Source organism: Psittacula echo, assembly GCF_963264785.1.
Source record: "Psittacula echo genome assembly, chromosome: Z".
In the NCBI taxonomy this organism is placed as follows: Eukaryota; Metazoa; Chordata; class Aves; order Psittaciformes; family Psittacidae; genus Psittacula; species Psittacula echo.
Genome location: NC_137742.1, coordinates 86247225 through 86263886, shown reverse-complemented (window position 1 = coordinate 86263886; position 16662 = coordinate 86247225). Strand labels below are relative to the sequence as shown.

At 47.5% G+C, this 16662-nt stretch overlaps 1 protein-coding gene across 1 annotated transcript; it reads left to right on the top strand.

Moving 5' to 3' along the window:
• On the top strand, positions 1-7753 carry TRADD (TNFRSF1A associated via death domain; the record flags this gene model as incomplete). Its single annotated transcript, XM_080638459.1, has 5 exons — positions 1-28; positions 1899-2050; positions 4636-4913; positions 6575-6755; positions 7452-7753. The coding sequence occupies exons 2-5, from the start codon at positions 1909-1911 to the stop codon at positions 7751-7753; spliced, it is 903 nt and encodes a 300-aa protein (XP_080494585.1). The 5' UTR covers positions 1-28; positions 1899-1908.
• Positions 7754-16662: the final 8909 nt, after the last annotated feature.

Here is a 16662-nt window from a genome sequence, read left to right as displayed (position 1 = left end):
CCGAGGCCGAGCAGCGGCGGTGGCGGAGGTAAAAGCGCCCGGAGCCGCCGGGCGGGCCTGGAGCTACCGCGGGACAGGGGCCGGGCCGGGGACGAGGGACCGGGTGGCTCGGGCCGGGCGCGTCCCGCCGCGTCGGGTCGGGGCAGGGCCGGGCCGGGTTTCCCCGGTGCTGCCCCGCTGGCATACGTCGGGGCCGAGGCGTTCGTTGAGCGGGTGAGGGGGGCTCCGCAGCGGCAGCGGACCGGGGAGGGACAGGCGGGCACCGGGAGAACGGACTGTCACTGCGGGCCGGTGGCTGCTCCAGCGCCTAGGTGTTCTACCTTCCCCTCTTAGTCTGTTACAGGAATTGAGCAGCGGCCTGACGGCAAAGGACAGCAGGCAGCGGTGAGCGTGCACTGTATTGCTTGGGGTTGGCTTTTCCAGAGCACCCCCAAACAGTTTGACCGCTGCTGCTGCTCAAACCCACTGCGAGGGTCCCCGCTGCCGGCTGGGAATGGGCTGGAGAACTTGCTTGCTGAGATAGCACTGCCAAGGCACAACAGCAAAGGGCTCCCTACCTGAGTTTTTGGCGTCCTTTCCAGGCTCCCCAGCATTGCCGAGTGGAACCAGGCGGCTGCTGAGGAGCAAGAGCCTGGTCTGTGTGGGGAAGGGGTACAGGGGCAGCAGGGTCTGTGCTGCAGTGGTGAAACAGGATCCTTGCATTGCACGTGCCTCTGCGCTGGTTGGGAGTTCTGGGGCATCTCCACTGGAAAAGATAAATCAATCTGTGGGTTAAATCTTTTAAACATTCCATGTCTGTAAGATGTCACTCAGATTTGTTACCTTCATTCTATGAGACACTAGGAGACGGGTGCCTAGATCCCAAACTTCCCAGTGTTTGGAAGCTCAGATCAAACCTGGACTGCAGCAGCAGTGCATCCTTCTCTTTCTTCTTTACGAGATGCTTTTCTAAAAAGCCTGTGCGGTGCGGAGCCCACAGCCAGGAAACACTCCCTCTGCATCTTGCAGGCACTCTGTCATCTCCAAGTTCAGTGTGAATTTTATGATTCACTGGTTATTTCCTGTATTTTCTGAACAAGTAAAAGGCTCCTGTTCTGGGCACAGGTTCAAGGTTCTAGGAAGGAAACAGGGTGGGCTGTATGTTCCTGTACTCTGTTGGACATGCTGCAAAGGATGGCAATGGTTCCCAGCCTCAGCTACCATCTAGAGGACAGCCAGTCCATGGGAGCTCATCCTTCTAAGCCTGGCAGTCCCTGGTGACAAAATACCTTCACACCCCCAAGCTAAAGGGCATCTGAAAAGAGGAACACTGTCATGTCCAGCAGCTACACTGTCAGTATTTGGCAGGAGAGAGAAGGCTGTTGGGTTTGTACAACTGGGAAGAAAGATGGAAGGAAGGGTGCCTGTGAGAAAGCATCTGATGGTGTGCCAGAGGCACACACAAGCAGTCAGAGAGGGGACAGGACCTATGGCTGGGGCTGAGCCAAAAGGTGTTTTGATTCATCTTTGCTTGCAATAGGGCTTCAGTCTGTGTGAACATGCCAGACCAGGGCTGCTGGGTGCCCTTTGAAGCACCCCATCTGTGCGCCTTTAAACTTTGCCAGCTTGACTGGGCAGGTAGAGGCACGAGGACTGAAACCTTTTGGTTCAGACTATCTTTGGACTATAAAATGTAAAATTAAACCAGAGGTCTGTGAACTGCTGAGTCTTTGGGACACCATGCCCCACTGTGCTGTGCTTTACAGAACAAGAGTAAATTCCTCAAAGGTAACGCTTGCTTTAAGATCACCACCTCCTCTAGGACATAAGGGTAAATCCCCATAATCTGTGCTGTAAGCACTTGCCCAGCATCAGGCCATTTCCCCTGTGGTCTCTCAGCTCACCTGAGTGTTTTGCAGGGTGCTGAAGATGGCAAACAGCTCTGCTCCTTGGATTGGCTGCGCTTATCTCTTCCTCCAGTCAACGTGTAAGACCATCATTCTGCCGTCTCTCTATGAAAGCTCCCAGAAGAAACCTAGTGTGTTCAAGGCACTGAAGCTGGCATTAGCAGGTACCCATCCTTTCTGATACCTTGTCACACCATCTCATCTCTTCATGCAATGGCAGCCTTTCTTTAATCTCATACTCCTGGGAAAGGAAAAATGGTGCTGACTATTTAGGAAAGACAGTCAAGTGGAGGAAGTTCAGCAGAGGTCCCCCAAGATGGCTGGGGGCTGGAGCACTTGTCCTTATAAGGAAAGGCTGAGGGAGGTGGACCGTTTCATCCCGGGGAACAGATGGCTTTGGAAGACCTACCCTATTGTTCCCTGCCAGTACCTACAGGGAGGGGAGATGGAGCCACACTCTTCATAGTGGTGCATAGGGAATGGGAGTTAACAGGCAAAAATTGAAACGAGAGATAGACACCAGACAGAAAGACAAATATTTTCTCCATGAGGACAGTCAAGGCAGTTGCCTGGAGTGACTCTGTATTTCCTATCCTTGGAGGGTTTCAAAATGGGACTGGATAAAGCCCTGAGCAACTTGGTGTGACCTCAGAGCTGACCCTGCTTTGCATGGGAGGTTGGGCTAGAGACTTCCTGGGCTTCCTTCCAAGTTGAACTATCTTATGAGTTATCCTCCATTTGTGAATGTTTGTTTAAACCCATTAACATAAGAGGGAAAAAGGTTAGGAAAGAAGATGTATTTCCTGTCTTTATACCACCACAGATATTACTGCTGTGAGAAGCTGATTTTTAAACTTAGTGTTAGTCAGTTCAGATGAGCTCTTTCTTGATATAAACAGGCACAAACATATTAGCTTCAAGTGTATATAACCCTGTTTACATCAATAAAGGACTTGAGATGCAAATGGCCATAAAATTACATTTCTCTATCCACCTTTGCATCAAGCTTACCACAGAATAATAGTAATTTGAAGAGTTTATCATACTTGCCTAGAAAGACTCCCCTGATATTCTTTACCTGTCACACAGCTGAGCCCATATTGTTTAATGGGGCTTGCTTAACTGTTCTGTAATTTCTTCTGGCAATCATAAGCCTGTTCAAATCACTAATTTATCCAGTACAAGGCTCCTCATCTTTCAGCTCAATCTAAAGATGGGAACCAGCAGGAAACCAAACACAGTTGTCCTGTTAGGCTCAATTTATGGCTGCTTTGTGTCATTGGAATGTGAATCTGCTCACATGTTGAAGGAAAACCTATGAAACCACGAAATCCTAAGATACTTATTCAGACCTAAAAAGGACATGAAATCTAAAGCTGAAGTTTCTTGAAGAAAAGCATGCAAAATCCTCTGTTTTGAGGTAGCTTCACAGCTGTCTCGTACAACATTCACAAAGGTTTCCATGTCTGTGCAACTTTTCCCTTCCCAGCCCTCTTACCCTGTTATGGAAACTTTTGTTCAACCAGCACTCACAAAAAAAAAGCATGAAGAAAGGGATAAAAAGACATTTCTAGTCAGCCACAGTGAATTAAAATGCCTCTCCTAGGTGCCTAGCCTCATGTCCCAGTTACACAGTTGGTCCAAACTAGACTTTCTGATGCAACCAAGACTCAGTTAACCCTGTAGAGCCACTGTTAGATCACATGCTTTTAAATGCCAGGTCATTTATTCTGCCTAATGTGGAACACACAAGTCTGCTTTGCCTTAGGATTGTCCTCCAAGCATGTCTACAGAATGCCATGACACGTGGTTTAGACATACCTGATGTAGAGCAAATCTTTGCTGGTACCTCCATACAGCCCTGACAACAACAGGCCAAGAGGTTAGTTCAGATCTGGAAGCAGTACAGGAAGCCTCACACAGGCCTCTGCTGCAAAAAAGAGAGAAACATGTACTGTAAACTCTCATCATCAGCATATAAAATCCCTGAGGAGACAAGGTCAATGTGCACAGCTAATCAAAATTAAATTTTGCTGGGAGAAGGGAGGCTGAAGGCTGGACAATTTCTGTTGTCCATGGTGCTTGTGCTCCCCCCGGACTAACTAATGTCAGAGGGTATATCCCTGGCTGCTTCTTGCTTAGATTTTACCATGAGTTAATTCTTTGTGCAAAAGAGCTTAACAAGTCAAGGCCCAGTCCCAAGCAGCCTAATTCTCATGGCTGGATCCATCATTCCCTATTTGTGAGAGGTGTTGAAGACTCGGTGCCAGCCCAAAGTTACCTCCAGGTGTGGGGTGGAGAGGAAACGCTGGGTCTCTTTCCAGGAGCTTTGTCACCGCTTAAAACTCCAGTCACAAGGACTGAAGACTGACTGAGCACTCAGGTGGAATATGCATTTTCATGTATAAAACTTCCCTGTGTTAGCAATTTAGCATAACCATTTCTGTCCTGGAAATGGAACCTCAAACTTAAAACCTCCCCTAATAAACGGTGTTGAGATAATTACCTGATGTGTAGCACCATAGGTCTTCAGCTGGACACCATACTTCCCGGAGATGGATGGAGGCAGGGCAGCAAAAACTTAATCCTTTCCTCTTGATTTTACACACAGGTTTTTAATTCCAGAGGACATCAGCACAGAGATGACAATTCAAAAGCTGCTCCATTGCAGGCTTGGAGGTGGACGGGAGTGGGTCTGGGTTGTCTGTCTCATGTGTGGATAGTGACTCTGCTCACTTCTCCCCACCAGACTCCACTGGCAGCATAAATGGTGTGGACATGCTCAAAGTGCACTGCAGCCACCCACACCTGATAGTCCAGCTCAAGTTCTGCAAGCAGGAGAACTGCCGCCGATTCCTGCAGAGCTACCGGGAAGGAGCGCTCCAGGAGTCCCTCCAGAAACACCTCCAGCTCTTCTTAGCCATAAGTGCAGTGCCTCTTGAAATGGAGCTGAAGGCTGGCAGCGAGCACCTTGACAGCATGCTGAAGGAGGAGGATCGCTGCCTGGAATGTATCTACAGAGAAAAGGTGAGTGGGAGAGGGAGGGAGTACAGGCAGCAATGAGGAGCGGTAGCACAAGACTCAGCAAGACGGGTGCAAATCTTGCTCTGCTGCAGCATGCTGGTTTGGTGACTTCTTCATCCTTCAGTTCTCAGCTATGATATGGAGTAAACTCTGCCTTTCCCCAGAAAAGAGCCTAAAACTGCTTACGGAGATTCTGCTAAATCACTGTGGTTTCTGTGTATAACAATTAATGTGGCTTAGATGTGTGTTATCACTGCTAAAATGAGGAATTACAGAACATGCAGTTGACAGCACAAGCAAGTGTGCTCGATACACCTGCAAGGCAGGCAGAGTGTGGAATGATCAGTGCTCAGCATCTTCCTCACCACTTCGCACACCTCAGAGCAGCGATGGCAACTGCACCTAGAAATGAGCCTGAGTGCAAACAGTCTGCACATTATACCAACTTGTGACAGAGTGGGGGACACAGCATCTGCTGCGAGCAGGAATTGGCTGCCCTTCTGAAGGCAAAGTCCCTCAGGAGCAACATCAGAAGTCTAGCTCATTGCACGCTTTGGCACTGAAATTCTAATCCTGCTAGCAAGAACAGTGAGATCTTGACATCTTACCTCAAAACCAAGGCAGTTGGATGTGATTAAACTCATTGCCTTTTTCCTCTCCTCTTTTTTATCACCTGAAACTAGCAACACCTTATAGCTCCAGTTCCTTCCAGATGGTTCTGGGAAATAGGTAGGCACCATCTACTTGGGAAGATTAGGCACAGGAGCATGTTGTGCCAGGTTGCTTTTCTGCGAGCACAGAGAATGAAATGCAAACATTTCAGCCCTGGACCAAACAACATGTGATACCCCATAGCTGTCAACTTCTGCTTTCTGCTCCCTCCTCTGCTGAACTAGCTGACTGGACAAAAGAGATAGACTGAGTTCTCAGTTTGGGGAACTGAGAATAAGCCTAACTTGTGCCTAACAGTGCAACAGTCAGAGATGACACTAGGGCAAAGGCATCTGTGTCTGAGGGCAGTGCTGGGTACCTGCTGTATGTGAGCTAAACAATAGACTGAGTCAGAGCAGTCACCAGGTTTGACTCTTCCCATGTGCTTTTGATGTCTCTTTTTCTCATTATCTGCTTTTTGGAGGTCAGACTAGTTTTCTCTTGGTTAGCGAGAGAAACTGTCTTGGATTGGATCCAGGAACAACAAAACTTAAGAAATAGAGGCACAGAATGACAGAAGGGGCAGCAGGAGCTGCCTGCTTTGGTGGCCATGAGCTGTTGGAGCAGGTCACCCTATTCTGTGGGTCTGATCCTCATGTGGAGTAAGGCAGAAAAGCCATGCAGCTTCAGGTGCACCCTAATTCTTGCAGAGGACTGCTGAAAATAAAATGGACTCATACCAGCTTTGTGCAACTTGTAAGTGCTCACTGCCACATGTGAGAAATCCAGGAGGGCAAAATTGCCTGTCGTATCACATTACAGATTCCAATTCACACATTTATAGCCAGAACTCCATTAAAGTATCTTATTGGGTCAGTTTATAATCTGCACTCTAGCTATCTCATTGCTCCTCTCTTGGCACCAACATCTTAAGCTGCACCTTCCAGCTAAGCATCTATGGCTTCACAAGACAGTGGACCTGGCACACGTCACTGATGCTGTTTGCATTGCAGCCAGACCGCCTGCGGGATGAGGAGATCATAAAGCTTGAGAGCCTGATTGTTCACCAGAGCATCAACAACACCACGGCTGTAAAAGACCGCACATCTCTCAACTCCCCATCTCTACCTGGCCCTTCTCAAGGCAACTCCCTTTCCCCACAAGTCACCTTCACCTTTCAGGGACAAGAGTTTGGTGAGTAGCTAGAGCTGACCAAGAGCACCCTTGGTCTTTCTCATCTCAAAGCCCAAGAGGGAGTATTAATGTAACTGCGTAGTGGGGTCTCAGATAAATCAGGGGTTTCCCAGCATCCCATAAGGAAGGAATTACGGTAGTCCTAAGATATTGCCATACTGCTTCAGGTCAGGCTTCAACCTGTTTTCCCATTAAGGGAAAGGCCTGAGCAAGACAGGGAGCTTAGATGTGCCAGGGCAGATGGCCATGAGCAGGTAAGTGTATCACCACATGCTCCAGTTTGCCACCTGAGGCACCAGCACTGCCCTGGCCTGGCAGACTACATGGAGAGCAGAGCTGCGCAGCTTACACAGAGAGCGCAGGGAGACACTAGGTGGTGAGGCTTACTCCAGCTGATTTTCCATTCCCAGTGGTGGAGGAATGCTGTTGGAGCACAGAGACATGTGCACACGAACCCTGCCCATGGCAGTCCCTTTAGATTCACTGCTTTGTTACTTCTGCTCCAAACTCACAGTGCTGCCCTGGTGTTAAACCACCAGGGACAAGCAGAGCAGCTCCACAGTGCTTTAGTGATGTGCTGTGGACACTGAACAGACTCCCTGCTGCACAGAATGTTGAGCAAACCTTGGACTGGGCCAAGCTGCATCACATCAGCTGTGGAACCTCTGTGTTTTACCTGCCCTCTGTCCCTTTCAGACAACAGAACGCTCACACCAGACGACCACCAGAAGTTTGCCAAGCTTGTGTCAAAGAAATGGAAGCAAGTGGGTCGCTCTTTGCAGAAGAACTGCCGAGCCCTGCGTGATCCTGTCATTGATAACCTGGCTCTCGAGTATGACCGAGAGGGACTGTATGAACAAGCCTACCAGCTGCTGCTGAGGTTTAAGGAGTCAGAGGGGCAGAAGGCCACAATAGCACGGCTCATTGCAGCCCTGGAAGAAAATGGTCTCATCAGCTTGGCTGAGGAGCTCCTGGGCCTCCATTCCAGTGAGGACTAATCTAGAGCCCAAAGGGTAGTGGCATTGCTAAGAGCTTTCTTGCTTCAGCTAGTGTAATGAGACTGCTGCTAGTGTCTGGGAATGTAAACTCCTGAAAATCACTGCAGGTTTCCATGCAGGTGGGGGATGCCCAGGGGAGAGGTTCTGTGCTCACAGAAGCCAGCACAGACCTCTGACATTCCTTATTTCATTCTGTTTCCGGAAGTCAGCATTACTTACCCAAGAACTCGTGACTTCCTTCATGGCTGAAATGTCACAGGGAAGCAGCCAGACAGGTAGAGAGCATAGGGGATAGTGGGGGAGAGGGGAAAGCGGGGAAGGCATCTCAAGAGAATTTCTTTGGGAAGCAGGCAGTGCCACTGTTTCTCAGGCTGTGCCTCACAGCCATCGCCTGGACAGCTGCAATATATTTTTAATAGTGAAGACATTTATGCCCTCAGATATGACATCAAGCAAAGGCAAAGGGGAAATTAAGGAAAAGTCAATTTTACATTGTTTTCCTTCTTTGTTCTTGAAACAAGCAACATCTGTAGCAAGTGCATTTGTCCTCCGCTGCTCTAGTACATCTCCTTCCCACCTTTCACCACCTGAAAGTGTTCTTTTACCTGGGACAGTCAGAATCTTCCACAGGGCACAAGATTGCTGCTGTGGAACAAGTTTAGGCACTGAACAAGCACTATGGACAAACACAAATTCAGAGAAGGATTCCCAACTTTTTCTGGACTGTGGTGAACAATAACATACTGACTACCTTGTGCTTAGCTCTTTCCCACCAGCCAGAGGGAGCCTGCATCTGTGAAAAGCAAAACAGTGCTGGAAGGAAAGTAGTCTCCTAGTCAGGAAGTGACCTGTGGTGTGTAGAGTGGACCTGCTGCTCTAAGATGTGTTGCAGCATCAAATACCCTCCTGGCACCAGCTCACAGAGCTGATCAATCACCTCTGACCAGCTGGCTGCTGGTGCCTTCCCTCACTTTTTAACCAACTGCCCGTGGCCTCTGGAGGTCACTGGAGAGGATAGTTCATGCAGTTGTGTGTCCCAAGTGTCAGGGTCTGCACAAAACCTTTCCATGGCAGCGTTGTCACTGTGTGACAGTTGGGCATCAGCTGCTGTGCCTGGATTTACCTGATTTTGAGGGTAAAAATGGCTTAAAAGACAAAGCACCCAAACACCAGGGTTGACTCATGCTTTCAGTTCCAGTGGGAGAAGCCAGCTGTCTCCTAGCATGGTTGGAGGCCTACAAGAAAGCTGGGGAAGGACTTTTTACATGGGCGTGCAGTGACAGGACAAGGGGGAATGGCGTTAACCTGACAGGGGAGATTTTGATTAGACAATTAGTAAGAAGTTCTTCCCTGTGAGGGTGCTGAGGCCCTGGCACAGGTTGCCCAGAGAAGCTGTGGGTGCCCCATCCCTGGCAGTGTTCAAGGCCAGGCTGGACAGGGCTTGGAGCAACCTGGTCTAGTGGAAGGTGCCCCTGCTTGTGTCAGAGGTTGGAACTGGGTGAGCTTTGAGGTCCCTTCCAACTCAAACCAAGCCGTGTGATATGATACGCAGACTGCAGCAAAGCAGAGTTTACACCTTTGCCCATAACAGCACAGAGCAACAAGTGTCTAACATGACATGGGTCCTGTGAAGCACAACAGCATCTTGATTACCTTTGACATATTCCAAATGCTTTCCCAGTATGTTTTTGCTTACCCTTTTCCATCAATTCTGTCTCTCTTTGCCCTTCCCATCCACGGGTAGCAGTGGGCCTTGGAAAGTATTCCAGCGGTAGAGGGTGGCTCTGCCAGCACGCACAAAGCCTGTGTTTAAGAATATTGGGCTGATGGCAGTCATGGTAGGACCAGCTTTCAGGCAGTCCAGCCCTGATGGCCTCGTAAACCACAACTCACATCTTAATCCTTCACTGGTGTCAAAGCTGTAATTCAGTAAGGAGGAACACAACCTTGGGTTCAGGTGTGGACTCAGATATGAGCTCTTGGGGCTGGTGCTGCTCCCTTTGCTTCTGCTGCAATGCATGCTGTGAGCATCAGCCAGCTGAAAGCCTGGATGAGCAGGATTTAGACAGCCAGCTTCTACCCAGCTGGGGTCCACATGTGTCACATGAGCTTAGCATCACATTCCTCAGTATAAATCTGCAGATAAAAAGCCAGGCTTTGAATCCCCAAGGTTATGTACACAGTGTGGAAAGGAAACAGGGGGGTTAAAAATGAGGAGGAGGTTTTCAGGGTGAATCTGATTCCTTTTTGCTCTTAGCTTCAAAGGAAGCAGGACTTCATGCAGGCACCATCTCTACAAAGACTGTTGCTCTATGACCTTTTATTAAGCCATTCTGTGTGAGTATTGTTGCAGTCTTGTCTCCCTCATTCCTACTCCGCATCCTACCGTCTCCCTTACAGTGCTCTTCCCAAAATAAAGCAAATATATGTCTGACAGTTTTGCTTTTAGGACCAGCACAGTAATGCTGATCTTAGGTCAGGCTGCTCTGCAACCACACCTCAAAACAGTTGCTTTCCTGCCAGAGCCAAACTGGGGCACTCTGATTGGCAGCAACCCACCTGGCAAATGGTATTTTTAAAACAAAAAGTAGGCAGAAACTTGAATATTACCTTAACAAAAAATGATTGTTAAAAAACAGGGACATATGCATAAGCCTGGTGTCTCGTTTGTAATGAGTATTTCTAATTTCTAAGACTACCTATTCATGTGCACAACTTTCATACACTTATAAGGTAGCCACTGAGTAGTGAGAACTGCTAGTTTTTATAGCGTCTGTTAATGCTCAAAATAAGAAAGGCTTATTATTCAGCATCTACTTAAAGTCCAGAATCCTTCTTTGCTGCTATTACTGTATTACAGAGGACATGAATGCTTTTTTTCTTAATGCAAACCTTATGTATTTTTTTGCTCAGCCAGCAATTGGCATATGTGTTTCCTCTTACTCACAGATTCCCTCTCAAAAGTGCCATTAAGTACTGGAGCTCATGGCAACCTTCCTGGAATATCATCATCTTTAACAGCATTCACAGGTGCCTTCATTGCAGAGACTCAAAGGAAAAGGGTTTTCCAGTGATATTCCATGGTGGAATTGTCTTGAGCACATGGCTGGTTTGGGGCTATAGCAGTGGCTGTTTCATGCTGCCTTTTTCAGATCGGTCATCATCATCATCGGATGCAATGAAAACTCAATTCTGGTCTCAGGTGGACTTCTTCCTGCTGAAAGAACAGGGTTTCTTTTATTATCTGGCACAAACTTAGATGAGACAATTTTCCCAGAAGCCTTAGGATTAAATAGGTCAATTGGATTGTGAGTATACAATGTCATTTGCATTGATTTGGCATTTGGCTGGGGCTTGACCCTGAATTTACTTGTTTTACCAAGAAGATTTCACAGTGGTTTTACACCAGAGTACAAAGACTAGGGAACCTGATTAAACAGGGAAGCAAGAAGCACTCACAAAGGAAAAAAAATTAGTAGAGATTTGTTGAAAAAGTTAGAGGTGTGTCTTTGCCTTGGATAGTAATGCAAAAAGTGGAACTGAAGAAAGAGCTATTTGTTAGGGGTACCACCAGAAACTTGGTGCTGCATGCTAGATGATGTAGATAATAGCTAGATAATAAGCACCCCTGGTGACTGCCTGGCTGACATGCTGCTGGAAGAGGAGCACACTCGTGCTTTCTTCCTTGCCTGTGCAAAATCAGTTGTGTGCATACTGCACCTACTCAGATGTGACATGGAAGTGATACTCCCTTACTTCTGTTATATCTTTTAGCTAATGTCTAGTGTGTGAGATAAGCCATGGGCAGTGCTGCTGCTGGTGAATTTGGCCTCACCCCCTAACAGCACTTTTCTGTGTAATGTGGGGCAGCACTCTAGAATTGATGAAGACTGGGAGGCCTCCTATAATCCTAGGGTGAAACTGGTGAGCTCAGCTCCCTCCTTGAAATGCCTGTACACCAGTGTGTGCAGCATGGGAAATAAGCAGGAGGAGTTCGAGACCTGTGTTAAGTCAGGAGATTATGATCTGGTGGCAATTACAGAGACGTGGTGGGACAGCTCACATGACTGGAATATACTCATGGAGGGCTATGTCCTTTTCAGGAAAGACAGGCCAGCCAGGCGGGGTGGTGGGGTTGCTCTTTATGTGCGAGAGCAGCTACAATGTACTGAGTTCTGTCCAGGGACAGATGAGGAGCAGGTTGAGAGTCTGTGGGTGAGAATTAAGGGGCAGGCTGGCAGGGGTGATACTGTTGTGGGTGTCTGTTACAGGCCACCAGATCAGGGTGAGGAAGTTGACGAGGCCTTCTACAGGCAGCTGAGAGCAGCCTCAGAGTCGCAGGCCCTGGTCGTCGTGGGAGATTTTAACTTCCCTGATGTTTGCTGGAAGGACTACTCAGCAACCCAGCCACAGTCCAGGAGGTTCCTCCAGTGTATGGATGATAACTTCCTCATGCAAATGGTGGATGAGCCAACCAGGAGAGGAGCGCTGCTGGATCTCATCCTCACTAACAAGGAGGGGCTGGTCGAAGCAGTACAGGTTGAGGGCTGCCTTGGTTGCAGCGACCACGAGATGGTGGAATTCAGGATCTTGTGTGCTAGGACCAGTACAATAGCAAGTAGAATTGCAACCCTGGACTTTAGCAGGGCAAACTTTGGCCTTTTCAAGCAATTGCTAGGGGAAATCCCATGAGCAAGGCTGCTTGAAGGTAAAGGGGCCCAAGATAGTTGGTTGGCATTCAAGAACTGCTTATTCCGAGCTCAAGAGCAGAGCATCCCAACACGTAGGAAGTCAAGGAAGAGGGCCAGGAGACCTGCGTGGCTAAATAAGGAACTGCTGGGTATGCTCAAGTGGAAGAGGAGAGTTTACAGGTCATGGAAGGAGGGGCTGGCCACTCGGGAGGAATATAAGGCTGCTGCTAGAGGATGTAGGAAGGCAGCTAGGATGGCTAAGGCCTCCTTAGAATTAAATCTGGCGAGAGGGGTCAAGGACAGCAGAAAGAGCTTTTTCAAATACATGGCTGATAAAACTAACACCAGAGGCAAGGTTGGCCCACTGGTGAACGGGATGGGTGCCCTGGTGACAGAAGATACAGAGATGGCAGAGTTATTGAATGCCTTCTTTGTCTCTGTCTACTCTGCCGGAGGCAGTCCTGAAGAGCCCTGTACTCCTGAGACCTCAGATGAAGTCAGGTCAATGGAGCAGTTTGCCTTAGTCGATGAGGAATGGGTTAGGGACCAGTTGAGCAATCTGGACATCCATAAATCCATGGGTCCAGATGGGATGCACCCGCGGGTGCTGCGGGAACTGGCGGAAGTCATTGCTAGACCACTCTCCATCATCTTTACCAAGTCTTGGGAAACGGGAGAGGTGCCTGAGGACTGGAGAAAAGCAAATGTCACTCCAGTCTTCAAAAAGGGCAGGAAGGAGGACCCGGGTAACTATAGACCGGTCAGCCTCACCTCCATCCCTGGGAAAGTGATGGAACACCTTATCCTTGATGCCATCTTAAGGCATGTCAAGGATAAGAGGGTTATGAGGGGCAGTCAACATGGCTTTACCAAGGGGAAGTCATGCTTGACCAACCTCATAGCCTTTTATGAGGAAATAACACGGTGGATGGATGATGGCAGAGCGGTGGATGTGGTCTACCTTGACTTCAGCAAAGCATTTGACACAGTCTCCCACAGCATCCTCATAGCTAAACTGAGGAAGTGTGGTCTGGATGATCAGGTAGTGAGATGGACTGCAAACTGGCTGAAGGACAGAAGCCAGAGAGTTGTAGTCTATGGGGCGGAGTCCAGTTGGAGGCCGGTATCTAGTGGAGTGCCTCAAGGGTCAGTACTGGGACCAGTATTATTTAATATATTCATCAATGATTTAGATGAGGGAATTGAGTGTACTGTCAGCAAGTTTGCTGATGACACTAAGCTGGGAGGAGTGGCTGACACGCCAGAAGGCTGTGCTGCCATCCAGCGGGACCTGGACAGGCTGGAGAGTTGGGCAGGGAGAAACTTGATGAAATATAACAAGGGAAAGTGTAGAGTCCTGCATCTGGGCAGGAACAACCCCAGGTTCCAGTATAGGTTGGGGAACGACCTGTTAGAGAGTAGTGTAGGGGAGAGGGACCTGGGGGTCCTAGTGGACGGCAGGATGACCATGAGCCAGCACTGTGCCCTTGTGGCCAAGAAGGCCAATGGCATCCTGGGGTGTATTAGAAGGGGGCTGGTCAGTAGGTCGAGAGAGGTCCTCCTTCCCCTCTACTCTGCCCTGGTGAGACCGCATCTGGAATATTGTGTCCAGTTCTGGGCCCCTCAGCTCAAGAAGGACAGGGACCTGCTGGAGAGAGTCCAGCGCAGGGCAACTAAGATGATTAAGGGAGTGGAGCATCTCCCTTATGAGGAAAGGCTGAGGGAGCTGGGTCTCTATAGTTTGGAGAAGAGGAGACTGCGGGGAGACCTTATTAGTGTATATAAATATATAAAGGGGGAGTGTCATGAGGATGGAGCCAGGCTCTTCTCAATGGCAAACAATGATAGGACAAGGGGTAATGGGTATAAACTGGAACACAAGAGGTTCCACTTAAACTTGAGAAGAAACTTCTTCTCAGTGAGGGTGACAGAACACTGGAACAGGCTGCCCAGGGGGGTTGTGGAGTCTCCTTCTCTGGAGACATTCAAAACCCGCCTGGACACATTCCTGTGTAATCTTATCTAGGTGTTCCTGCTCTGGCAGGGGGATTGGACTAGATGATCTTTTGAGGTCCCTTCCAATCTCTAACATACTGTGATACTGTGATACTGTGAGATATGTTGGGGAAAAATGTAATATGTTTTCTGGGGGTGATGGTGTTCAGAATCAAACATAGAATCATAGAATCATAGAATATCAAGCCAGCACAATACTAAAAGCAAATAAAGATGCAAATCAGATGCATATAAAAAAATAAACCAGACAAAATATAAAACAGCAGAAACCAAGCTGAAATCACTTACAGGAAGGTATCCAAGAGGGCTTTTCTGTGGTAGAGATTGTTTTTGTAGTTTTAGCAATGTTTCAGATTTGAAGGAGGCTCCTTTCAGTCTGCCAGGAGGAATAAAAGATCCATCCAAAGGAGAATTTGAATTATCTGTTTTGGCATAGTTGAGCCACAGTATTCAAAGGGATAGCAACAAACAGGAGAGTGAAAGTTAAAACACAAACGCTTTGACGTGAGGCATCTGATACATGAGGGTACATGTATACAGTGAGAGTATACCCTGATACATGGTTGTCACAAAGGAAAATATCAAAGCTTTCTGGAGGGCTGAGTCAATGAAAAGCTGACTTTAACCCTCTTAGGCGCTTGTAACAATACACCATAGATTCGTCTGCTGAGTATCACGATGCAGCATCACAGCACATGAGGAAGGTGCTCTCTTCCAGCAGCTTCAGTTTTCCCTTGCCACCACTTCTTAGAGTAGAGCATTTTGTCAGGTGGAAACAGTACTTGACTCAAAAACAAGGATGGGTTCTTTGTGATTGATCAGAAGCACTTCAGTATCATGAGCTGGGCTTTTAAGGAATCATAACATTTTCTTCTGGATTTTCAGAGTAAGTCTGAAAACAAATCTCAACAATTCACAGCAATGCTTCCCAGATTTCAATTTTCACCTTCAACCCTACCACTGAAAAGATGGATATCCGGATTATCCATCACCCTTATAGCATGGGGTTGGAACTAAAATGACATTTAAGGTCCCTTCCACCCCAAACCATTCTATGATTCTATGATTATTTTTAATGCAAAATGGAGTGCTAATGTCACAGCATGGCAGGTTACAGAGCTTTACTGAAAAAAATGAGAGCCTCCAAGTAGAAGTTTCCCAGAGTTCCTTAATTGAGAAGTCTCAGAACTGTTTTCAGTTCAAAATCTGGGGGATGCTGAGGCAGAACACAGAATATACTTTGCACCACTGTCAAGATATGGAAAACATAAGACAAAAAAAAAGTGCATAGGGCTGAGGGAAACTGCTTGTCCAGAGAAGGCCAAGGTGCTTGGTTCAGGCACTGCTCCAGACAAATGTATTTTCCCAGTGTGAGGAAATTGGGTTTTTCCTTACCTGTTAATTTTGGCATTCATTTCAAAATCTAGTTCAGCACTGAGAAGCTGTCTTGCTGTCTGGGTCACCATATTGCTTTCCCTCTAAGGTACCTTAGAAATAATCTCTGAGTCACACCCTGGCAGCTGTCCACAGATTCTGAAACCACAAGTGAGCACGTACAGCAAGAAGGAGCCTCAGATTCACTTAAACTTCTGGTTTGGTTTAACTGAAAATAGTGGTATAGCCTAGTATTGTACACATTTAACCAGAGACACTAGGATAGGAGTCAAGAGGGTTTCTTCAGTATTAACCAACATAGTGGAGTGTGTAAGTAAAATTGGTGAGATACCCTTGTCCAATGTAAATCAGTGTTTGGCCATTTGTTTTGTACAGAGGTGGGCTCAAACAGTGAGGCAATTTAAGGCCTCAAAAATTTTCTTCTCTGGTTTGAATTTTAAAGCCACTGGAGGGATTTGGCAATACATCTCTAACTGAAATCTGTAGGAGGTGTGTGTTTAAGTCCCTTAGTCATCAGTGGAAAAATCCCTTGCTGACTTTCTCATTCCAAATTTCTGTAATATTCAGCATCAGATGTGTATCAGCCATCTACAGCTATGGACTGCAGTGCCATGGATACTCAGGTCTAGGACATTAACCTCCAAGGAATTGTCTTTCATAGTAAAAATTACTTTGGTCTATTTTTCCTCTATACTTTTGTATAAATAAATATTTTTTGATGAAAATTGCCTCAGAGACTTTCATTAAACACTTAATGCAGTAGTATGAAGGGAGTTCTCTGAAGTTCTGGCCACGCTGGCTATCCAC